This window comes from Choristoneura fumiferana, chromosome 23, assembly GCF_025370935.1.
Source record: "Choristoneura fumiferana chromosome 23, NRCan_CFum_1, whole genome shotgun sequence".
Classification (NCBI taxonomy): Eukaryota; Metazoa; Arthropoda; class Insecta; order Lepidoptera; family Tortricidae; genus Choristoneura; species Choristoneura fumiferana.
This window is the reverse complement of record NC_133494.1, coordinates 2,245,594-2,271,635: the sequence shown is the minus strand read 5'-3', so window position 1 is coordinate 2,271,635 and position 26,042 is coordinate 2,245,594. Positions and strand designations below refer to the sequence as shown.

Sequence of the window (26,042 nt, the reverse complement as noted above, 5' to 3'; positions counted from 1 at the left end):
AATAAACAAAATGTTCTTTTTCGTGGTCTCGATGCTCATTTTCGTTACCGTTAAAATTGGATTTTGCTTTTTTTAACCAAAATAAACTTTATCGATCTCTTATAATATAAAGCATCTTATCGGTACATATCCTTATGTTCAAAATAAAACAGACCACATCAAATGTGTGTTTTTATTCTGTAACATTTATCTTACACCTCAAATAATTACCTTAAGGAGAACTTGAATCCCTTAGAAGTAGCACTATCTGTTTCCCATAAGTGTGCCTGTATCCCGCTGGCACTTTGCACTATTTGTATAATATTAGAATAATAAACTCACCAACTTAAATAAGTGCGCTGGTGTGGGACGCTACCTGTATAGATACCCTGGCGGCGTCCTCCCTACCAGCAACTACCAAATGTGCGGGGGCGGCGGCAGACGCCTGGGAACGCCTCAAGGTCACAAAATATAGCTGTTTCGGCGCCCAATATCATTTCTTTGCTTTCGGCGTCGAGACTCTAGGTCCTTGGGGTAAGGGTGCGCTGCAGCTACACAGGGAGCTCAGCAGTAGGTTAAGGGAGGCAACAGGCAACCCTCGCGCCGGCAGCTTTCTCGCGCAAAGAATCTAAATCGCAGTTCAACGCGGGAATGCTGCCTGCGTGATGGGCACCATGCCAAGAGGCCCAACTCTCTTTTTTAATCAAAGTTTTAGTTTTTGTTAATTAAATAATAGTAGTTAATTTAATAGTAGTTTTAGTCCTATGGATATTTTGTATGTAATTACTTATTAAATAAAAATTTCGTAAATAAGTTAAATATTTTAAAAACGGCTGAACCAATTTTAATGAAATACAGCGAAGAACCACCGCAACAAACTATCTTTCTCGTCAAAAATTGCATTGAAATCGGTCCAACCATTTAAGAGTTCCGATGTCACACAGTCAGACAGACATTGAGGCCAAACTCATAAAACCCGTCTTTCTGCGTCGGGGGTCTTTGTCCCGCGCAAGGTCCACTCCCGGATGTAGCAGAAAATTCAATACTTAACAATAAGGGCCAGCACACACGGTGAAACGCTACTGCAACGAAACCCTTTTGAAATTATTGGTTTGAAACCAGTTTCAATTTTTTTCCACACATCCGCAACCACAATGTGATAAAATTATTCACAATCATTTCTGTTTTGAGAGCAGACGTCTACAAAATGTCTAGTTCAAGTGATGAAGAGTTACTTATGCTTCTGTATTTGTATCTTCGACAAAGATGGCGTAAACGAAGAAGTGTGTGGATACATCCCTACATTGAAAAGAACTGCCGTATGTTTGTGGCTGCCAAAGAGTTAAAAGAAACTGATAGAAAATTCATGGATTGTTTAATATTCGTCGTCAGCAATTGTATTGCACCGAAAAAGATGCCAAGCCGATGAAACGCAAACACGAGTTTCCTGCACGCCGACTTTTGCCGCCATTTGAATTTGAACTGAAATCAGTTCAGCAACATGGTTCAAACCGGTTTTCAAAATGGTTGCGTCATGTGTGGTCTCTCAAAGGAGTCTATGGCATAAACTCAAATGAAACTGAAAAGTACCTAGAAGTTGCAGTTTCTTTGCAGTTGCGTTTCACCATGTGTGCTGGGCCTAGAAACAGATTCATCGGCATCATCATCAGCCGGAAGACGTCCACTGCTGAACAAAGGACTCCCCCTTAGAACGCTATAATGAACGACAACTCGCCACGTGGATCCACCGGTTTCCCATAACTCTCACGATGTCGTCAGTCCACCTGGTGGGAGGCCTGCCAACGCTTCGTCTTCCAGTTCGCGGTCGCCACTCGAGGGCTTTCGAGGGTGGAAGGAGGAAAAGAAACAATTTGCTTTCAAACTATTTATTTTTGGTGCAAGAATTAACATCGAGTCGTGACAGCAGGTGCTAGGACCTTGTGCAAGGTCCGCCCGGATTGCTACCACCATCTTGCTCGCTAATCCTGCCGTGAAGCAGCAGTGCTTGCACTGTAGTATTTCGGCGTGGAGAGTAAGACAGCCGGTGAAATTACTGGCCCATTTTAGGCCTAGAGGCCCTAGCGCAACCTAGAGGTTGGCAAAGCATCTGCAATACCCCAGGTGTTGCAGATGTTTATGGGCGGTGGTGATCTCTTACCATCAGGAGACCCACTTGCTCGTTTGCCATCCAGTCAAATAAAAAAGACTCTTTTGCAAGTGAAGTCTATGTGATTATTCCGCATCATGCGCAATGAGATAGTATAGTAAGACAACGCTGGTATCCATCCATACTAATATTATAAATGCGAAAGTGTGTATGTGTTTGTACGTTTGTATTATTTAAACATATTATTTTAGTACTATAGTTTTTTTATATTTGACTGCACATGTCAACTGGCCAAAAACGGGCTTAAGGTGGCCAAAACCGGTACTTCTGCCCTACATGTACGCAAACTTGGTGACTCCGATCGTACTGCTGGCCCCGAGAGAGTAGATAATGACCTAGTCAACCAGTTCCATTTCCACATCGCGGAGGAAGGTGGACCAGGACGAAGATACGAGAAACACGTAGACGTATCAGGCATTAGATACCAGTGTCACGACCTAGATTAAGATTGGTATCTCTGAAAACAATGCACTAACGAAATATCTAATGCACGCAACAAGAATGTCAACGAAAATTGTGAGTGTAGAGGACCCTCCTTTAGTTAAACACTATATATTTATGGCTTCCCCCTTAGAACGCCACTTTTTAATTTTTTTACGGAAGGCATTTCGAAATATTATATATATTTATACTCTATGCTACTCCGACAGTTTTGACAAATTTAATGATAGCCCACACGTTGATAACCGTTCAGCCCTAGTTCTGCCGTTTAGGCGATCAAAAAAATAGATCTCAGTCTGCAATATATACGCTAGAAAAACATCCCCTCCCATCCCTTCCAAGCCCTTCTTCAGGCAGTCGGGTAAAAAGTATAAAAATAGGAATCTATTAACTTTCTTGTCGAGGGTTGAACTTGAATGTTAATGTCGCTCGGGACTCGTCGATTTCTTCGTTTACCTGAAGATTCAAATGAGAAAGAAAAAAAAACTATATTTTTTCGAGTTCCAAATGAAATTAGTACCTAAACTAGTTTAAGTGTATGATGATATACCTACTAACGTTTCTTGTGGCGACCATCCACGTTCAACGTGAGCAGGCGCAACATGAAAGCGATGTTCCACAGGATTGTGGACAGGTCGTGATGCTTCCACCCAAACTTTCTAATATTTTTCAAACATTTCCAACTCTTGTTGTCCAGTAGTGGTGTAGGGGTTATAGCACGCAGCACGGAATGCTGAGGACCTGGGTTCGATTCCCAGTGCTGATCTCTTTTTCTAGTTTTTCTGTGCATCCATGTCTCAATTTGTGCTTTCGATATGGTTGTCACAGAAAATATCTTGCGACGATTTGGACATTGGCGAAATGCACGATTATTATATTTTAAAGTGTAATAAATTATCATTCCCCATTATTGCACAAAAAAGTTCACAGACGCGTGTCTCAAGCGGATGGCACTCGCGCTCGCACTGGTCCCAACCGGTCCGAGATATCGTGTCGGTGATTGCTCGAGCGCACTTTGTATGTAGATTGATTTCTGTACCTATCTGTTCTGTGGCCATACTATTATTTATTTTGTGGCAGCGCTAACTGTTCCCGTGCCCCGTGTACGCGCGCCAGCTAGCGTATGTAGTTAGGTCCTAAAAGTTCTTAATCTAGGACGCTTTTAAAAGCCCGTAACGAAAGTGTCGTTAATTCATACATATTTAGCAAAAGAAGGTTAAAAGAGTGAGTCAATGGCACTCATCAAGTTTGTGAATTTTGTAATTTAACCTTTAATAATGTGTGATGCTTTATTCGATTTGGTCCAAAATTCAAGTACCAGGCAATTGTTATCAATTATCTGGTCTGTCGAAGTTTACAGAAATCAAGAAACACACATTGTATACATAGTAATTCGAAACATTAAAAAATCTAAAACTAAATTACCCGAAATACTTTTCACTAAGTAATGCCACCTTTTTTTGTTGGAAATCTTCGATTGACTCATGCTTTGACATTGTACAAATTAACGTCTTTTTAATAGTTAATTAGAGGGTTTAACCGCGCTTTCAATAAATATTTCGTATATTAAAAATGACTACTTACTCTCTATTTTAAAAGTAACTAATTAATATGTATTTGATACTAACATTTACCCGCAGCTTGGTCTAGCAGTTATAACATCGCAAAAAATCTCATGGGAATTCTCAAAACTAATTAGGTATCATGGAATTCATTAACGTTGTATATATATGTGCTACTCGGACTTTTAAGTAGCTGTTTGCATACCTAATTTTATACAAATCCATGCAGCCCTTTTAGCGTGAAGGAGTAAGAAACAAACAAACCCTCATACAATTTCACATTTATAATAATAGTAGAATTCGTCCTACTAATACCCTATTAATATTAATGGTGTATTATTAATGCATATTATGCTGCCGCCATTTTTTATTTCTGCTAGTTAGCGGACTAACAAGGAAGGGTACCCAACTGTCCGACTCCGATTTGATTTATTTTGATATATGTTATAGAGTAGTCTAAAATAACGGACACATATTTTTTTTAGCTGCCCAAACTCAACCTGTTTGGAGAAAATGTCCTTCAAAGTGCTGAAAATTGACCAAACCTTCTAATTTCTGTTGAGAGATTTGTTCAAGAAAACTGATAATTAATTACTGGTTTCGTTATATGCTGGAGAACATGAAAAAAGAATGGAGGCGTGTTTTGTCATTTCACCACAAACTCATTTTTTTTTGGGACCATGGATCATGGATCAAGAAGTTTTCAAGCTAAAAAAATAACCAAAGGGAAGTGAGTGAAGCGACGAAAAGTTTGAAACTTTGACGTGTTTTTTTTTACTTATAAAATATGAGTTTGCGGTGAAATGACAAAACAAGCGGTTTAAAGTAATCTTTAACGATATAAGGTGCACGAATTTATTAAAATATGTGGAACTTAAAATCAGCGCCACGGCTTGCCGTGGCATTATGCTGAGTGGGGACCTGTTTAGCGTCATGTATGTCTTTATTTGTTCTATGTTTGTTCCTATGTTTGTTTTTTATGGCGTTAAATAAATGTATTTTCTTTCTTTCTTTCTTTTCTTTAACTTCATAATCACATTAATTGCTCTTGTTCATAATAAATCATTACAGATATTGTTCATCATAATTATTCTTGCTGTTCTGGTTCATAATAGTTTAAGCCTAATGAATAGAATTTATCACGAACGGAAGTTCTACATTTTGATTTCCCTCCGACACCTCTATGGTCTTTTCCACGTTCTGCAGCATGACGATATGTTCCATAGCCAACTTTCGTACTCAAGCTCTATCAATAATAATTACTTACCTACTAATATATATTTGGAAATAATTCCGATCCGCATTGGCGATCCCTTCAAATAGCGAACCTACTGTGTTAAAAATAAAGATGTGTTAAATACTTGTCATGTATAGATATCATTTAATAATATTGTAAATCTGTTTAAAAAATATACCTCGTTGAGTTTCTTGCCGGATTCTTCTCAACAGAGGCTTTTCCGAACCGGTGGTAGTTTTTTTTTGACATTCATAAGTGCTTGTTATAGCCTAAATTGAATAAAGATATTTTGACTTTGACTTTGACTATAAATTGGCTCAGCCAACGCTGCATTAGCACCATTACGTTTCTGTCTGGTTAAATACACTACACATTCATTAAAAACCTATATTTCAACAGCTCCTCTAAGTATGTATGTATTTTCTGTAGTCTTTTACCAAAAAAACAGCTATTATTGTGCCGTAGTGTACTGAAAGTTATAATGACCTTCTTCGGTAAAGGCGTCCGTTTTACAATGTTTTGCAGTTTCATCGGGAACTGAATAGCTCATCAATTTGAATTGTTCAGTATTCAGTATTCATTTATTTGGAAAAAACAAAGTACATAAGACTTATTCTAGAACTTAAAATATTTATGCACCCCGGTAGGGTATAGCCACAATTGTTGGATACTTATATGGTTTAAGATATTTATTTCTCATAAGATTTACACAAATCACTTACTGAGAAAACAATCATTTCTTAAATCTAAATAAGAGAGGGTAGCATGCAACAACAGTTGACGACTAAGTACAGAGTCAGAGGATATTAAATTATAATCTAATTAAAAAGTAAGATATCCTGCATATCTGCCTAAAATATCTACTAGAATTAAATTTTATATTTTTATAATTTACACAAACTTAAATTAATGTTTCGATCGTCTAGCGAAAAATTAAGATGTCTTCCTTTCCTTTGGACATATTTCTAAAATGCGTATTTGAAGCAGAGAAGTTTCTGAAGATAAAAAAGATAAAGCAAACATCAATACATATCTTGAATTTAAATTCGTTTAATTGTGTTTATTCATAGTTGATCGAAGAGCGGTGTAAGCTGAATAAATAGATCTGATCACAGACATAAGGGTTGAATAGTTCAAATTATTAACTCCACCCGCGGATAACTTCATAGTCTTCTGTGCATTCTGGAGCATGACCGCTACCAACTTCATATTGCTCACGCCAAAGTTTTCCCACTTACAGTCGTAAATGGCTTCAACAAACATCGTGTTAGCATCTACTAGTTTCTGCCCTGTTATACAATCCATAGCCACTTGTACCAAAGCAAATGGCACTTGAACATACGTGTTTTCTAAACCGCCCAACAACTCTGCTATGAGCCCTCCAGAGAGTAAACAAAACTCTATGGCAATCGCGCTTTGAAATATGTTTTCAACTGTTTTAATAAGATTTATATTAATTGCATGCATTTTCATTATACTCGCTAAACGCTGTTTAATAAAGTCATTAATCGTTTTGTCCTTATGCTCTGTAACAAAAATGACAGAAGTTACGCTTGATTTCTTTTTTAAAGCTGGATCGTTGAATTGTTTAGGTTCTGAAGTGAGGAGGCTAGATATCCTACTGCAGGTTCCAGTCGGTAAATTTGCATGAAGCGTACGCTGGTAGTTATTTTGGGCGTCATTCCAGAGATGAAGTAACTCCTGACTCAGAGCCAGCATCTGTGCTTCAGTATAGCCGACCATGATGATGAGAAGTCCTGTGATGTTGGCTGGAGCATATACTGAGAGAAATACGGCGAAAAACTCCGCTGTGAAAGCTATTTCGTAGTTTGGAGACTCGAACATCGGCTCTAGGCCTGAAAAAAAAGTTCTTGTAAGCAAAATTGTATACTTATGTCAAACGATTGTGTCTCCAAGATCAAATTGATATTCATAGGATACCTCATTTTTATCGCACGCACGCGAGTGCCCTAATATTTTTTTACTTCTCATGCTGGTAAAGTTCGTGTTTATGCTGGATCTAGGCGTCATAAAATGACTTTTTATGCTTTAGTGCATAAAGTAAAATCTCCGTCTAAGACCAAGGCAATTAGGTCACAGCAAATAGCCACAAACAAAAAAGTTTCTATATAATTTTTTTTATAATTTTTAATCTGTATAAAATTAATAAAAAATCTAGAAAACACTTAACACTTGAATATTTTAGGCGTGAAAGCGAAACATACAAAGAAACAAACATCACTTTAGAACATGAAACTACCGCGAGACTCACTCATATGAAATTATATTGTAACGAATAACTCACGTCTTAAATATAGTTTAGCTCGATATGTTTCGGACTAATTTGTAGCCCTTCTTCCTAGGAGCAGCGCGAGCAGCATTGGTAGGAAGAAGTGCTAGAATTGTTCGACGTGCTACGTGACCACGACTGCTCTGCCAAGAGTATCCGACAAAGAAGAGAGAGGAAGAAGTGCTACGAATTAGCCCGAAACATGTCTAGCTAAAGTCGATTTAAAATGTGAGTTATCCGTTACAATATCATTTAATATAGTCACTTAAGCTTTATAATACATAGGTATTAGTAAAATTGTAAATAAGTTACTACACCCACTGCAGGGTGCCACTGGGTGGGCTCTTTTTGCTGCAACAACCTGCACATCTAATTAATTCATCACCATAATCAACTCAGCATCTTACCCCACAGTATCTGCTTGTCCTCCATCAGGTGCTTGCCTGGAGTCAAGAGGGGCGTGGTCGCGTAAACTATGCCATTAATGATGATGACCAACCAAAAAATCGCAGCGCGTCTCTTCACTTTCCTGAGAGTCATCATGATATTTTCCGCCAATCGGCTTCCAGGGACTACAGAATCATCGCACAGAAGGTATTCTGCTACTATTTTCTGAAGTTTCTTCCTAAAAATTTAATGATTCTGGTATTACTCGTATTTTTTGCATTGCATCCTTACCAATGAACTATCATCATCATCATCATGTCAGCCGAAAGACGTCCACTGCTGGACATAGGCCTCCCCCAAGGCTCTCCACTCAGAACTACGTTATAATTAAGTTAATAAGTTTTTACGAGCTTTTATTTAGTTTCACCTGTCCCGTTGTCTGTCTGTATGTCTGTCTGTTAAATTCGACCAACTTCCAGTAGTCGGATTGACTTGTAATTTGGTATACGTATGTAACTTGCGTGACAATACAATAATCTGGTAGTCTGGCCAGGATCGTCTTTACAGGACGGAACTCTTCAACGGTTAATGGCATCGACTTGAAATTTGGTATGCAAATGTAGTTTGGGTGACAATACAAGCACAGTCAACCAAAAGTACAATCAGCAAAAAAAGCTTGTATTGAAAATGAAATTTTTACCAACAATTTATTTTTTACTAATTTCTGTATTAGCTGTTGCCCGCGGCTCCGTCCGCGTATAATTTTATCCTCGCAATCCCGCGGGAACTATGTATTTTTTTAATCTAATTTAAAATGTAGAAAAAAATGCTTTGCAAGTGACATCCACCTAAAGGCTTTAGGCTTTTGGGATTGTCTAAACATGGTTAAAGAGCATGCAATGTATGAACAGTAGCCATAAACACTACATGCCTTTTCTCTACGACTGCCTTAAAAAACGGAAGTCTTTTTTTTCCATTTTATTAAATTAAACATTGAATTGACTAAAGCTCTTACCTGTTGAAATACATGTATATGAGCTTAATAACTCCGATAAGACTACTAATACCGAGCGAGAAAAGAATTATGTTGAACAACAACGCGCCGCCACCGTGCCAGAAAATGAACCAAACTGTTGACAAGTGGTAAGTGTAGAAGTAGAAGGCAAACGTGATCGCCATAAACAAGTAGATAAATGGAGAGATGTCTGAAAACAGAAATAAGGTTATAGTTGCAAAGTCGTTAATATTTGTCTACTTTTCTGGGTCCTTTGGATTGCTACTACCTACCAAAGAGTAAAAAAAGAGTCCGAATACTTGTAACATTACGACGAAACTAATTACTCGTTAAATATCTTTTTCACTTCTCATGCTCGTAAGGTTGGTATTTATGCTGGATCTAGGCGACATCAAATTTCTTTTTATGCTCTAGTGCATAAAGTAAAATCTTCGTCTAAGACCAAGGTCAACAGACACAAACAAAAAAGTTTCTATATATTTTTTTAATAACTTTTATTTTATGGACTTATAACTAAAAATCAATAAAATTAAAAATGGATAATTGACTGTATAAAAATACATGAAAAATAAAAGGTTCCTAGTAAGTGAACAATTGTTTCCGCTGTTGCTATTTAATTTCTTCTCAATCAAAGTGAAAAGCAGAGTGTAAAACTCGAGCATTAAACCCATTTCCCCTCGACGTGTCTACCTACCCTCGCCGTACCGGCTCGGGTGGCTATATGAACGCCTCAGGTAAAATGGCTCGTTTTAAGCTCTTGTTGTACCATCTACTATTTATCACACCTATTCCAAAGCCAACGATTGGTTCTCCAATAAGTGTGAGCAAAGTCTTATCTCCAAGACTTTCATAGGAGGCAGAAATTAGATTTGAATTCGGAACATGAATTATTTAATTTGCTGTGACACCACTAATAATGAGATCAAACCTGATAAATCTGATAATATAATATATTATAATGAATAAAGTTACTGGCAGGGAAGAATGGGACAATGAGGGCTATCGTTTTTTGTCTCACTAGATGGCGCACTATTGCGTGAGGTTTTTAAGTATGGCTTTCAAAGTCTGTTATTACGGGCGTGAAAACAAAGTTTAGATTAAAATCATATTTAATACACTTTAAAAACGTACCATAAAAATATCGAGCATGCCAAAGTGTTGCATAGTCCCCGTTTTGTTCGGAAAAAAGGGAGGACAAAGGTTTCCGAAAGACAAAACTGTCTCAAAACACAGACATTCATTGCCCCGGTACGCATATTTGTCATAATTAATTTCAGATATTGCAAAATATTCACAAAATTATTCTAATTATAAATAAACCCACGTAGCTCACCCAAAAACTATGAGATTTGACACTTCGGAGACCTCACGCTACACTAGCGCCTCTAGCGGCGAATTCATACGCGATAGCCCTCATTATGTCCAATCTAACTTCGCTGTTCGAGTATTTTACAATATTAAAAAAAAAACGGGTTTGTAAATTAACGAAAGAACGATATTGAAAACACGAAAGTGTTAAAAGTAACGGAAAGATATAATTATTCATTTTCTTCTTAATTATTTATTAATTCTGTAACTGAATCTAACTAACTTGTGTTTCTTCCATCGACGTCCAGAGCCAAGATCCTAAGAAGTACAGTCACATTCCAAAGCATTGTCGGTAAGTCATGGTGCTTCAGGCCGAACTTCTGAAGTGTCTCCATCATTACTGCAATGACAGATAAACCACAGAGTATCATAGATTTAGAATATACTACCCTCGATCTGCTCTAAACTAATTGAAAGGAGACTCAACAAATTTATTATGTAGCCTGGATTGATGTCCCATCCCACTGCTAGGCTAAAGTCTACACAACGATAGGTACTTATTTAGTTTACAAGGGGTGTTAAATAAGCTGTAAAAATTATAAGGAATAAGGACGCAGATATCTTTTAATTTATTTTATTTTATTTGATGGATAAATGTAATGCCGTCTGTGCAAAAAAAACATTAATTTAACAGTTAAAAAGAAGACAAAGAGAACTAACCTAAGAAACCTTAACTAAATACACACCATTCCAGCCTATATACGTCCCACTGCTGGGCACAAGCCTCCTCTCAGAATGACAGGGCTTGGGCCATACGAATACCTAGTCCCCACGCGAGCCCAGTGCGGATTGGGAACCTCACACGTTGAATACCCTCGCAGGTTTGTCCAGGTTTCCTCACGATGTTTTCCTTCACCCTAAAGCTCGTGGTGGTCTAGTGGCTTGACCTATCGCCTCTCAAGCTGAGGATCGTGGGTTCAAACCCTGGCTAGCACCTTTGAGTTTTTCGAAATTCATGTGCGAAATTACATTTAATTTTGAAATATACATGTTACTATAGGTAAAAATCAAAAGCCTGAAAGATCTGCCTGTGGCAGGGTTCCCATGATGCTGGCCGCATTACAACAATACAATACAATACAATACAACAACTCTTTATTGCACACCAACACAGTAAGCAGTACAGAAAACACAAGTAGGTACATAGAGATTTCCTAAGGTAAGCAATAGGCGGCCTTATCGCTTCAGAGCGATCTCTTCCAGGCAACCCTACTCCTATATATTACTCCTTTTATTTTATTTTTCAATAGTCACCTTTTAGGAGTAGGTACACACTTTTAAATTAATTTAAATAAACAATAAAATCCGTTTTAAAAATATCTTCAGCAGTGCCGAGACAGTACATAGGTATATTTCACACGTTAAATCCTGCAGCGACATGCATGAGGGTTGGTGAAACATTGCAACGTTATGTTACATGTGTCTAACATTGGTACAGTGGGGGCACACTTTAAACGTCACCTTTTCACGTACACGCCAGTGCCTCTGGCGACAAAATGATAGCACTAAATTGAGAACTGTGTCAAACGTGGCCTTGAAAAATTCAGTCTGTCCGCCATCTTTCCGCTGTATGTTGGCTGTCTGGCTTTCGCGGATGATTTTTAACTTTATCTGGTTTTTTGCTGTTTTCTTAAAGTTGTATTACATTGCTCCGCTTGGGTGACCAAGTGAAGTGACCACCATAAACTCGTTTGCTTTCCGGCCTCGCGATGTAATGCAACTTGCGCAATTTTCTTACAGGTCTAAACTGGGCTTTATAGACGTTAAGCTTGTTGTGTGCGTGCATGTACATGTGTGTGTTATGTCAGATTTAGTTCTTCAGCTAGCTACCAGATAGTGCTTGTTACCATACATGCAAAGTTGACCATAGAGTTACCACTCTTTTTCTATATTGGTACTACTCTTTGCATTTGTACGAGGAATAAGGGCATAATTTCATCAGTTTGGTGGCTACGTGAGAGGCCAAAAGCATTTAATCCATTTCATGTAGATTTTAACTCCAACCAGATACAGCTAACCCTGAGCTCTGTAGTTTCACACAATTCTAAACATGGAACGAACATTTTTCTATGTGAAATCGCTTTTAATTTTTATCGCAGATTCATGCTAACAAGATTTACTTCATTGAGAAGGCGATGGATGACATTTTTAAAAGTAACTGCTTTTTAATCGGTAGGAATAAGCTTATACTAGTCAAAAGAAAAAATATCAGATGTTTCTGTAGTACCTACCAATTAATAAAAAAAAAATAGTTTTTATTCCCGCCAAAATGAACTACTACCTACGCTTGAATACGGTTTTTGTCTTGGTCCTAAGTCCTAACGCACAAGCGAAAAAAAAACCTAACGTCAATGTCAAATTGTTTACAAATGCGACACCTCTTGCGCATGTTTGAAGTTCTCGTAAGTTTTTGGATTTACCTCGATCTTAAGACAGCTTGCTTATTCACAACGCAGCAATTGGGTACCTTACCTTAAGTTTTCTTGGACGATCCATATTATATTTTTTATCAATAGTAGACTTAAAACAACTGACTTAAAATGTAGCTCACTCCTGGAGATAGATATTTTTTTTCGCTTGCCGTTTTTTTTTGTAAAAATAAATTTAACTTTATTTCGGCAAACCACACGTTTCGTGAGATTAATAGGTTTTATGCCTTGGTCTGTTTGATTTGAAAAAAAAGAGACATACGTACACACACGCACACGAAAAATATAATACGGACGATATGCGTCTGAAGTTCTCTGGTGTTGATGGTGTCTATGAGAGATGATGCTAACCCAAGTGATCCACGTGCTCGTTTGCTACCCCAATTCATAAAAAAGGTAAAAAAATATATATTTTTATTTTTCAAGTTGTCAAAAAATCAAGAATCATTATAATAGTGGTTTCTTAGGGTTCCCTTTATCTTGCATAATATCGATTCTCCGAAATACACTTCGCATAACAGGTATCTCATAATTTTTTTAGCCGAATGATACTTTTGCATAATCATCACTTTTCACAATTATCATTTCGAATAATAGTCATTTCTCAGAATATTAAATAGCAGAACATTAGTATCGCCGATTTTTATTTGGCATAATGGCATAGCAAAATAATAGTTTGGACTATTGTATTTCCACGGAATTTTAAATAGCGCTGACTTTAACATGGCGTAATGACATAGTTAAAGGAACTTACAGCTACCATAAGAATGGGTTAAGGTTAAAGTAAGACCAGCAAAGTATGCGTGCTGTAACAGCAGCAGGCAAAGCGCCAGAACAGAACAGAAGCTATATAGTAGGATGGGTTAGGTTATAACTGCGACCACAACAGTACGCGAGCCGAGCGAGCGAAGCGAGCGTGCCGCGGCAGCGGCCGGCGAAGCGCCAGAATCTTACTGCCTGCCAATAAAGGTTAGGTTAATATAGAACTACAATTAATTTAATTGCAAGAACTTTTATTCTGCCTTTTATTATCCTTATGCAAAGTAATATTATGAGATATGTATTTCTGCGTAGCAACTATTCGAACGTATAAATATTATTCTCATCGATATTATGTGATGTTAATATTCTGCTTTAAAAAATTATGAGAAATAGTATGGGAAAAAAATATTTGCGAAAAGTAATTCGATGATATGATAATTCTGCTCAAGATTGTTATGAGAAACGAAATTATGAGATTCGATTTTATGAAACATATAAGTGAACCGCGGTTAATTATTAGAAACCGCGGTTTCTAATAATTAGGATTAGGGTCCTAATATGGAAGTTACAAATGTAGATGCCATGTTAAGTCCGCTAAAAAGAAGTTGTTAAACTTAAAAAAAGGAAACGCCGTCTAATTCACCCGTTACGTGAATTCCCTTTGAAATGGAGGTACGCAAAGCATTAGAATTTAAAGCCTTTTGTTGAAGTCGTTTATAAGAATGGCCAGAGATAAATTCAACACCTTTTTTCATATTTTACCAGGTGAAAGTTACAACGGAGAAGTTTGAACAGAATCTTCCTGTTTATTACAGTTTGCCACACTTTACAGAATACGTTCTTTTTTTGAGACGGTTAAATATTTTGATCTTAGTTGGTCTTGATTTCCTTACAGAGAGGTTTAATTAAACTCCTCGCCATACTACGAAGTCAAAGAACGATGTGCAAAAATCGAACTCCGTATCTTGCCGTCTCGTTGACGCTTACGTTATTTAATACAGGTAATTTATTTTGCAGGTGGTAGGATCTTGTGCAAGGTCCGCCCGGATTGCTACCACCATCTTGCTCGCTAATCCTGCCGTGAAGCAGCAGTGCTTGCACTGTTGTGTTTCGGCGTGGAGAGTAAGACAGCCGGTGAAATTACTGGCACGTGAGGTATCCCATCTTAGGCCTCTAGGTTGGCAAAGCGTCTGCAATACCACTGGTGTTGCAGATGCTTATGGGCGGTGGTGATCTCTTACCATCAGGAGACCGACTTGCTCGTTTGCCATCCAATCGTAAAAAAAATACAAGAGTGAGAGGGACGGTACTATACGAACTTTGATTTTCGAATTTCGTAGTAGTTGCTGAATTGACTGCTTGATCGAAAACGAACGAACGAAATGAAGTGTAATTGAAGGGATATAATTATACCATTTAGTATAAAGTTTTCTTCGTTGTTTAAAAGCTAGAAAAACGTTGATTAGACTGAAATGTAGCATATTTTTTACAATTTAATACCATATTGCTTTAGTCGAGTTGTATTAGTCTTCACAGAGGCCCATTGTATACGGTATTTGACTATATTGTATGTTTTATAGATTAAAACTAGATAATTACACAATTATCGAATAGAAAAACAATTTTTAAGCTACCTTTACAAATTGCAAAGTAATAAAGGTTTGAAATTCAAGATTAGACAGAGAAAGACATACTGGCATGTGACGTCACACGCCAGTACCGCCATACTTGCTGCATAGAGAAAAGCGTTTGAGAAAGAGACAGGTATATAGATTTTCAAAAAATCACTATAAATCCAATTTTCAACCGATTCAAATTTTCTCTTCGCTAAACACTATCTGTATATCTATATTTTCATAATAATATTAAGATATGGCAAAATCAGGAGTTTTCAAATACCGTATTCATTAAACATCCGAGACTCGAGCTCAAGCTTAAAAATATTTCATACAAATAAGCAGCAACCCCATCTGGGAATCGAATTCGGGACCTCAAGCATGGCAGACTATCCGGTCTTTATAAGGCAACAACTTTAAAAATAATTCACATTAACTTGTACCTACACGAGACAATTTTAAACTCAGACAAATTCACACCATTTTCCGGTTTCACTTTTTTACTAACCAACATACCTACAATACCACCCATGGACTACTGTGCTTCACCAGGGCAATCAGCCCGAAATTTAATACCGTTTAATTTCGTTTAAGACCAAAGTGGCCATTAGGCTGTGTTTCCACCAGAGATGAGTGAGGAATGTATTTGTCATAAACCAATAGAAACGCTTCATTTACCTACCCTCGCTTCACTGAGCTGTTTCCACTACAACTGCGCTGAGCAAGGATAGGTAAATAGAGCGTTTCTATTGCTTCATGACAAAGACATTCCTCGCTACGCATCTTCCACATCTCTGGTGGAAACGCAGCCTAATGTCCATTAATAATGTACAGTATTCATTACCACCCTTCTGTTAATCAACCCATTATTCCAAGAATAATTTCTATGACCTTCTCGAACACGAATACGATTTTCTTCATAATAGTATAACTCGTAACTATGAATAAGTTATTACTTGACGTTGAGACCTTTTCTGGAAAATAATAAGATGATTGAATCAGACGTATCTTCAATTTGTGTATTTTGAATAGCTTTTCCGATTCTCAGCCTTTTTGGGTGTCAATGGCTGATTGGCGCTAGTCCATTGCCACGCGCGGTCACACGAAAAAAGAACATCTGACAGCGGCACTCTCGGATTTTATATGTATAATAAATAATAGTACGTACATTTATTTCAAAAATATCGTTGCAATATAGGTAGATTCCATAAAACTAGAACTCCACTCCCTAAATAGGTATTAAAACCTGTGCTTTAGGATACAGTGCTCTACCCCGTAATAGATTTAGATGTTAGGTTATATAGGTAGATACATAGATGTCGATGGGTTACATCATCTGTTCAGTTTTTGAGTACAGTCAAGTGCCTTTGCACTATGACACACTATCGACACAACCATAGTTACATATATTGAGATCTAGAGATACACGATTTTATGCACTTAACATTAAGTCGTATATATAGGATAGGCCTGACGGATTTGGATGAAATTTGGTGCGTATTTATTCCGATATTCCCACGGGATATCTACTTACCAACAAAAAAATCTCTAAATCTCCTTCGCTTCGTAGAGAGTCATGAAATTTGACACTATGTTATAATGCAACGTCAATAAAGATGCAATTTTTGGAAATATGTACGGGAATTTGGTGTACTTACTATTAGTTATTCTGTGGTAAAATCTCTGAATTACAATTCGACTGCTGGATGTTATGATTACATCTTTAGCATTCTAGGCGCTTTGGTGTTGTAAGTACTGTAAGCCTAAAATCTAAACTGTTATAAATAAATAAATACGCGTGCGAAGTCGCGGGTAAACACTATTACAAAATTAACTACAATTTGAAAAATTACAAAACCAATTCAGATTACCAGATAGGTAGTTTATTAAAATGTTAATAAAAATAGCTACCCACGGAAACGTCTACATACTACTTACCTCTGCGACAGAAAATTTACAACACATGATACTTTTTTATTCCTTTCCCTGAATTAAAAGTTAAAAGAAAGTATATGGTTTTTAAAACAGTCTAAAGGTTACAATTAACACATCGAGATGTCACTCCGTACTTGCCCCATGATAGCGAGTAATTTCTTGATCGCTACAATTTGAATATGAATAAATGATCTCCATGTCTTTATATTCTTTTGTAAATGAAATAAAAAAACTAATCCCGTTTTATTCGAGATTGTCACTATTCCAGCTAAATTATGAGTTAAAGGAACTAACGTAAATAACAACCAACACTATACAATTTCATTTATTTCATCATCATCATCATCATCATCTCAGCCGTAGGACGTCCACTGTTGGACATAGGCCTCCCCACAGACCTCCAGTTGCTTCGGTTGGCAGCGGCCTGCATCCACCGTACACCTGCGGCTTTAACCAGGTCATCCGTCCATCTTGTTGGTGGACGTCCTACGCTGCGCTTGCCGATCCGCGGCCTCCACTCGAGAAGTTTTCGGCCCCAACGGCCATCCGTTCTCCGTGCTATATGGCCCGCCCATTGCCACTTCAACGTACGAGCTTCATTTATTTAATACGATTTATTTAATACATATGTAAATACTTATTCATACTGAATATAAGCAATTACTCATATATAGGTAAGTACCTAGTTTTTTTAATCTATTCATTTACAGGGTTACCAGTGTAAACATTGAATTTTCGTTTTTAAAAAAAAAATGTGTTACCAAATGTGTAATTTTTTACTGCCGTTTTTTTCCATTGCCAACTTATCGTCCCATGCCTGCTATACGGCCACAACTCTAAATACTTATATTAAAGGCCTTGTATCTTTTTATTAACATTTTATTTATTTATTTATATTTATCCGTTGCTTAGGTACCTACCCATAACACAAGCTTTGCTAAGATTACTTTGGGACTAGGTCAATTGTCCCGTGATATTTATTATTTATTTATCTTAAAAAATATACAACATTTTTAAAAAGTGACTCATTCATGAGAAGTTTAATATCATCCCGAGAAAAACAAGCTAAATTTAAAATGCATTGACCGGACTAAGCTGCCAAAACTTTAACACGGTATTTCTCGAAAAATGGTTTTTTAGGGTTCCGTAGCCAAAATGGCAAAAACGGAACCCTTATAGTTTCGCCATGTCTGTCTGTCTGTCTGTCGGTCCGTCCGCGGCATTTCTCAGGGACTATCAGTGCTAGAAAGCTGTAATTTTGCACGGATATATATGTAAACCATGCCGACAAAATGGTACAATAAAAATTAAAAAAAATATTTTATGGAACCTCCCATTGACGTTTAAAGTGGGGGTGTTTTTTTTTTCTAATCCAACCCTATAGTGTGGGGAACCGTTGGATAAGGCTACGAAACCCTATTTTGGGCGTGTCCGACACGCTCTTGGCCGGTTTTTTTGAGATCTGGCCGTATAGCAGCTTAGGCATGGGACGTATTGTTAGCCAGACTAGGTACAGTGCTCAGATGCATCCAAAAATGGTATAATTTATCCACTACCTAGAGCTGTTGCAGATTATAAGAGTACAATTAGTGGAGGAACTAAGAAAACGGATACCCTGCTTAATATACTAATTTATTTTTTATTCTTGGATTTAGATTTGATAACCTTTTCTCTGAGTTCCATGTCGATGTGACCGCCGAAGACGAAATTCCCGCGTTGCGTCAGGTTCGCGTAGATGCGTCCCTTAGTGAACGGGAACCCGGGGGGGATGGCCGCAGACGGGATGGACATGTTGTACATATGATAGTCGCCCTGCGAAACGTAAGAATAATTTGCATTAGTGTAGTGTTCTACGTATGTATACTCTATTTATTAAACCAAGATTCTATAGTGACAGTATGTCAAATGTAAAAATAATGTGACCAGTATACAGCATAAAAACATAAAGACTTGTCTCTCTGCTTTGCAGGGTGCGGGCCAGCTCCAACCCCATCATGAGCACTGTGGCGGCCAGGTACAGTCAAGGGCAAAGATCATATCGATACGGCCATAGTTGCAAAAATATGTATACACGGCCTTAATGTTAAGTGCATAAAGCCGTGTATACATATTTTTGTAACTTTGGCCGTGTCGATATGATCTTTGCCCTTGATTGTACGACTCCCCTTTTATGAGGCACTATGAGGCTGTCATGACTGCTAGGCGGTAAATATTTTGTTTTGTTTTGTATAACTTACTAACATAGTCAATAAGTATTTTATTATTTTAACGGTACTAACAAAGCCGGATCAATTATGTAATCTGATAAATTAATGAATTATAATAATTATTATAATACGAATCTGCGAAAGTGCTGCTCATGATTTCGGTTTTTGACATTATTGCAAATAATCGGTAAAACATAACAAGTATTTTATGGAAAATAATGCAAATAAAAATAAAATTATAGCATTCAATATTCTACTTTCCATAAGCATTGAGCTTTTAAGCAGAACTTGCTTAGAATCTAATGAAATTTAAACATCAATATCTATCTACAAAAAGTCAAAATATCTCCTAAACGGTGGCATTTTCATTACTCCAATTTTAGAATGTCTTAGTGCCCTACGTGAGTTAGTTTAGTACGTCACAGATCCATTAATATCTTAACATTTTATACGTATAACATAGGTACTTACCGAAACTTTTCGGTGATTACGGGTTGTGGCACATCACTATGTAAGAGATGTAAAAAACAGGTAACACATGAAACTTCATTTTAGTATCTTGGTTTAATAAATAGAGTATAGTGTCTCGGATTCGCGAGTCACATCCGCTCACATGAGCGAAACAAACCGACTTAAATTCGTAGAAGGGTTCGCCGTTGCCGTATACGACGTGGAGGACATCAGGAAATCATGTAATGTAGATGGAAGTTTAGGGATAACTACGAGTACTTGATGGTACTTGAGCGTTGATCCAAATGATAAATTGGCTTGCAATTTGACTCCATTTTAATCTACTAACAGATAAAGATAAACATGTAAGGCTACGTACGCTCTGTGCGGCTAGCCGTGCGGTTTTAGCGTGCCGTCTCTTTCTCAAGCGGTACTTTGAAAAGGGACGGCACGCTGAAACCGCACGGTTAGCCGCACAGTGCGTACGTAGCCTTAGTTTGCGGTGGCGAGCGAGAGACTACTGATGCTACCGCGTAGCTACCTCGTGTAAAGCGGAAATTACACTTTGTTGTTCGCCTAATGCGGTCGCCGAACTTGTTTCAAACTACAATCTACTGCGGCGGGCATATTAAGGCGGTGGAATCTGTTGATCACCGAATGCGGCCGACTACAGTGTTCTTCATACTTTTGCGGTCGCCGCATGCAGCATGCGGCGAACAACAAAGTGTAATTCCGCTTTAGTCATATCGCAAGCTAAGCAACCCTGTGCATCTACAGAAGGTTTGCGTACGATCCAGGGTACCTTCTTCTTTGTTACACTCTGGTCGTGGTGCTTCTTTCAAGAGGGCCTACTCCGAAATTCAAAAATCGAAGTTCGCATCGTACCATCCCTCTCACTCTCGTATTAAATAGTATAAGTGTCAGAGGGACGGAACGACTCGAACTTCGATTTCGAATTTCGTAGTAGCCCCGAAGCATTTATAACCCGCCTTACAATCCATCGGCACTTGTCAATGGCAGTTGCCTTCATTATGCCGCATTTACACAATCGTACGAATCCCGAGGCGAATGGCGAGGCGAATAACGAACACACATATGTAAACAGAGCGCTCGCGTTCGGAGCGGTTTTTCGGACGCGAATCAAAGGGCACGAATGGCGAACACGAATTTACTGTTTACACATTCGCCTGCATTCGGTTGACAGCTAGCGCCAGTAGCGCCTGACCCAACAGGACGTGTAAACAAAATGCGAGTGGAGTGAAGTGCATATTTTATAATTAATTAATTGTATAAACTCAATAGATGTAGCGCGCAAGCCGCCATTATCACGTCCTCCATGTTCGTGTGCGAATGTCAAAAAGTTTGCGACGGCACTTCGTTTACGAATGTTTGTCGCGAATGGCGAACACGATTGTGTAAATGTGGGGTTATAGATGCGTGAAAGGCACATACATTATATACCCTATGGTGCGCATTTAGTAGGTAGTAGGGTAGGCAGAGCTAGTGCTGTTGGCGCGCTGTTGCGGCGTATACAACCTACTGGCTACTCTGGAATCGACTCAATGCAGACCAACATTACGGAAGAATGTTGCGGGTGAGGGGAATACCACTTCTGTTTTTAATTCGATGAAATACTCCAATAAGTAATCATCCTACCATGTGATTTCAATAACATCTAACAAGAACGTAATTGTTGTAGTGTGGTTAATTTGGTACCGGTGGAAAGGGGCAGGGCTCTCGGAGCTTGCCCTGATTCATGGCGGCGCCGAAGAAAGGGTCCTCGTGGATCAGCTTGCACCAGCCAAAGTGCATCTCCACGAACCCACGCCGGTACTCGTTGCTCAGGAACTCGTAGAAATAGAAGTCCACCTGCGTTAAATATAGTATGCTAACTAAACAGAATCCCAACAAAAACATGCTGTAAAAAACGTGGCAAATCTAGTGAAGTAGAAATATATAATAAATTAATATGTGGGTAGTAGGTGTTTTAAGATTTGCAAATTGTAGGGTAGATTCCTAAAGCGCTGTCGCTTATTAAATGTGATCTGGTACGGGTTTCCTTCAGCTCCTCTTAGTGACACCCTGCTGGTCTTCAAGAACGTATGTATGTAGGTATGTAAACTCTTTATTGTACAAAATAAGTAAACAAACACAATTGACAAACATTGAGATATATGTACAAAGGCGAACTTATCCCTTTGAGGGATCTCTACCAGTCAATCTTTGAGTGGATGGGAGGAGCATTCAGTCAGGGACAGACAAAAAGTGAGTTAGTGAGTGAGTGAATATTTTTCAGGTATATGAAGTCTCCGTCATCATCATCATCCCAGCCTATATACGTTCCACTGCCGGGCCTCCTCTCAGAATGAGAGGGCTTGGGCCGTAGTTCCCACGCGGGCCCAGTGCGGATTGGGAACTTCACACACACCATTGAATTGGTTTCCTCACGGTGTTTTGCCTTCACCGTAAAGCTCGTGGTAAATTTCAAATGTAATTTCGCACATTGATTTAGAAAAAACTCAGAGGTGCAAGCCGGGGTTTGAGTCTACGTTCCTCTGCTTGAGAGGTGATTATGTAGGTCAAACCATTAGGCGACCACGGTTTCCTTTATACACACACACATACACACACACACACACACACACACACAAACATCACGCCTGTATTCCCAAATGGGGTATACTCGTAGGCAGAGCACACGAAACGATACCGCTTCGGAGCCACTTTTAGCAATTTTAGGTTTAGAGTTTGACAAAAACGGTACAATAGTGACAGATTGCTAGCCTGTCGCTGACGGTATACCTTAACCTATATCCTTTGTCGCCTCTTACGACATCCAAGGAAGAAATGGACAGGTGTAATTCTAACCCGACGCCACACGGGTAAAAACGGGGTTTCCTCTATACTCCTCCTCTATTTATATGAAGTCTTACTCTAATTGAATCATCGAAAGGCACCAGCTGATCGTAATGGAGGTCCACATAGTAAAGGGTACTGCGCCGATTATGCCGCTTCGCTGATATATTCACAAACGATAGGTACGACGAATTCACATAAGTTATCTTCGCCCGTTCTGTCATAATATAATATGTAACCTGAAATCGAATATTAACACCTTAGATTATGACCAAGACTAGGGTTGTAACGGAGGCCTTCTTAGCGGAGGCGGATGCGGAGGCGACGAGTTTCGCCTCCGTAGATGCGGAAGTTAACGGAAGCGGATGCGGAGCTGAAAGTGGATGTGGAAAAAATAAAACTTTTTAACAAAAAATGGAACCGACTTCAAAAACCTTTTAAATATTTTTCTACTAGTTTGAAGTCGGAGTCTCAGCACGAGCTAGCAGGAGTGGAACTATAGTTTTCTACCTCACCTATATACTATATATTGGGCTTCAATTACTCCTGGCGGCCTCTTGGCAAAGCAAGGGAATCGATGTCGGAAGCAAAAAGTTGACAAATCTTCGTTTTGCTGATGACATCGTTCTCTTTTCAACATCAGCGAGCGAACTACAAAAAAATGCTTCAAGAACTAAGCACAGCAAGCCTTGAAGTTGGACTTACGATGAATCGGTCAAAGACTAAGTTGATGACGAATAGCATCAAACGTAGGGTAATGGTAGATGAGCATGTGATTCAGTATGTCAACGAGTATACTTATTTGGGCCAGATAGTCTCCTTCGAAAACAGACAAGGCAAAGAAGTCGACAACCGTATCGAAAATCATGAAAGCACTTAGCACTTCCACTAGCCTTAAAACGCAAGCTCGTTGACATGTGCATCCTGCCCATCCTAACCTACGGTGCTCAGACCTGGTCTTTGACTGAGGCCCAGAAGTCCAAACTCAAGGTTTGCCAGCGGGCTATGGAGCGCAGTATCCTAGGTGTTCGAAGAGCCGATAGAATAAGAAACACTGAACTGCGCTCAAAAACCCGAATTGTTGATGTGGGGACAAAAACCGCCAAACTCAAGTGGGACTGGGCAGAACATGTCTGCCGGATGCATCCGGATCGTTGGCCCAAAATCACCACTGATTGGGTTCCAAGCGACGGGCACCGGAGCAGAGGTAGGCCTAAAAGAAGGTGGCGGGACGATTTGGAGCGATTCCAGCCGGACTGGCAACATTTTGCCGAAGCCAGAGACGATTGGAAAGAGAAAGGGGAGGCCGATGGGACACTATATAGGCTATTTAAAAAAAATATACTCCTGCTGGCTCGTGCTGTGACACCGACTTAAAACTACTTAGTAGAAAAATATTTTAAAGGTTTTTGAAGTCAGTTCCGTTTTTTGTTAAAAAGTTTTTTTTTCGTGATCTTTCCCCTACTACTATTACAATACGGCAAAACTAAAAAAAGTTAATTAACTTAAAAAAATTCACCTTCCCAGCACAAAGCACAATAATGAATGCCGCAAAGACTACCAACAGAAAGTACTTCTTAGTCAGATACATCACTATAATACTTGTCAGCAGTAGGTGCGTAGTACCTAGGTACTTATGTCAGGATCCAGAACTGCTAGATATTTATACACAGTATTGCATAGAGCGACCCCGTAAAGCGAAAAGTCACCAAGTCCCAAAATCTCCAAATTGACTTTTTAATGCCATCGATATTGCATTTTTTTTCTGCAAATTTCAGTCTTATCAATAGGAGCCATAGTTCCAATTTTAAAAAGTTAGTAAAATCATTATTTTCTTGTTTTTGCACATGAATTGAAGTGAGAATTAACTAAATTACTTAAAGCATTTATACCGATAAAATGTAGCCAAAGTGGTTAGCTTAAGTCATTTTAGTTATTTTTTGCCATATACTTTGTTATATTAACATATAGGTACCTATCAAAATTCTATGATAATAATCATTTCTTTCTTTGTAATAGCTGTCTGCTATCATAAACCTTTAAGGAAACTATAGGTCTAGATTGTGTTAATTTAAGTCTGCTCATAATTCTGTATAAGACTGTTTGTTTCTTATCAATAAATAAAAAAAAAAAAAAAAAAAATATTATGTCTATCGCCGAGCACTATTTTCTTCAAATAGTTCAATAAAACAACTTAGTTACTTAACGATTGCAAAATTTGTTACAAAATAGAAAGCGAAAATTAACTAAGTATTTTTTTTGAGTTTTCGATTATCAAATTATGGTAATATGAGCTTGAAATATCATGCGAATAGTAACTAACTCTAGTCGAAAGTACACTACTGTTTTTTTTTCTCAAATAAACAGATACATTTTTAAAGAAATTATCTGCCAAACTGCATGACAGTTTGTTGGCAGAAAAAATTAGCTCTCTAACACTGTTCTTAATCTAAATCCTTAAATTTAGGTTCATAATTTAAGAGATAAAAGTAATTATCGCTAATAACTTGGAAAATTCAGCTTTTTATTTCAATTTGGCAGTTGGAGCTTATACCGTGAAATTATATCATTACAATGAGACCACAATTATGATAAATATGTCACGCCATAAAACCTTACATTTTTTTTAATTTTCACAATTTTAAACCTCCGTATCTCAAAACAGCAAAATACGACTTAGTGACTTTTCGCTCTACGGGGACGAGATAATCAACGGCAATTTGGCGGCACTGCCACACAAAGCGCTGTTCATCCCACTAATATTCTAAAAGCGAAAGTTTGTAAGTCTGTTTGTTTGTTACTTTATCACGACCCGTAGTAGGACTCGTTGAAGTATCATATCGAGATAGGATAAAGTACGAGATTAGATGCGCGAAGTTAATTAAAGCACCCTCTGCACTCCCGTGCTCGGCAAACTTCGAGCAACTTCGCGGGTAACGCATTAGGGATGTTAGAGTGGAAGATAAAATAAGCTTTTTGGTAAAAATTTAATTTTTAATACAAGCTTTTTGTTGACTACTTTTTCTCAGAAAGTCATAACACATTTCCGTACCAAATTTCAAGACGATGCCATGAACCGTTGAGGAGTTCTATCCTGCAGAGACAATCCTGACCGGACCACCAAGATGTCACTGCCAGATTATTGTGTTATCACGCAAGTTACATAAGTATGCCAAATTTCGAGTCTATCCGACCACTGGAAGTGGGTCAAATTCAACTTGCAAGATTTGATTTGATTTGAAGTTAAAAAACCTTGTAATGAAAGGTAATTGGTTCCTTTATGTTTTGAATATGAATTATGTGACGCTTACGTGCAATTTCCGCTGGCCATTACCTACTGT

The 26,042-nt window shown here is 38.2% G+C and overlaps 2 protein-coding genes across 3 annotated transcripts; both read right to left on the bottom strand.

The window, feature by feature from the left end:
• Positions 1-6,037: 6,037 nt before the first annotated feature.
• LOC141440664 (uncharacterized) lies at positions 6,038-17,287 on the bottom strand. 2 transcript variants are annotated; one of them, XM_074105188.1, is made up of 5 exons: positions 17,192-17,287; positions 10,670-10,786; positions 9,079-9,268; positions 8,084-8,301; positions 6,038-7,242 (listed from the first exon to the last, which is right to left on the bottom strand). In XM_074105188.1, exons 2-5 carry the CDS (start codon positions 10,782-10,784, stop codon positions 6,437-6,439), a joined length of 1,329 nt encoding a protein of 442 aa, XP_073961289.1. In that variant the 5' UTR covers positions 10,785-10,786; positions 17,192-17,287; the 3' UTR covers positions 6,038-6,436. The 2 variants fall into 2 exon arrangements, with proteins under 2 accessions (XP_073961289.1, XP_073961288.1); XM_074105187.1 differs by lacking the exon at positions 17,192-17,287 and adding an exon at positions 16,912-17,006.
• A 1,004-nt stretch (positions 17,288-18,291) lies between these two features.
• LOC141440673 (uncharacterized) lies at positions 18,292-24,276 on the bottom strand. The gene is made up of 4 exons (XM_074105202.1): positions 24,221-24,276; positions 22,779-22,940; positions 21,562-21,714; positions 18,292-19,000 (listed from the first exon to the last, which is right to left on the bottom strand). Exons 2-4 carry the CDS (start codon positions 22,923-22,925, stop codon positions 18,821-18,823), a joined length of 480 nt encoding a protein of 159 aa, XP_073961303.1. The 5' UTR covers positions 22,926-22,940; positions 24,221-24,276; the 3' UTR covers positions 18,292-18,820.
• Positions 24,277-26,042: the final 1,766 nt, after the last annotated feature.

Bases quoted from the DNA above. Each gene is read 5' to 3' on its own strand.
- LOC141440664 (XM_074105188.1), bottom strand. From the start codon at position 10,784: ATGATGGAGACACTTCAGAAGTTCGGCCTGAAGCACCATGACTTACCG. The intron at 8,302-9,078 runs GTAAGAGCTTTA...TTAAATTTTTAG, and splicing joins ATATACATGTATTTCAACAG to GAAGAAACTTCAGAAAATAG. The intron at 7,243-8,083 runs GTAAGATGCTGA...CTTTTTTTTCAG, and splicing joins GGACAAGCAGATACTGTGGG to GCCTAGAGCCGATGTTCGAG.
- LOC141440673 (XM_074105202.1), bottom strand. From the start codon at position 22,925: ATGACAGAACGGGCGAAGATAACTTATGTGAATTCGTCGTACCTATCG. The intron at 21,715-22,778 runs GTAAGACTTCAT...TATTTAACGCAG, and splicing joins CTTTCGATGATTCAATTAGA to GTGGACTTCTATTTCTACGA. The intron at 19,001-21,561 runs GTACCAAATTAA...TACGTTTCGCAG, and splicing joins AGCCCTGCCCCTTTCCACCG to GGCGACTATCATATGTACAA.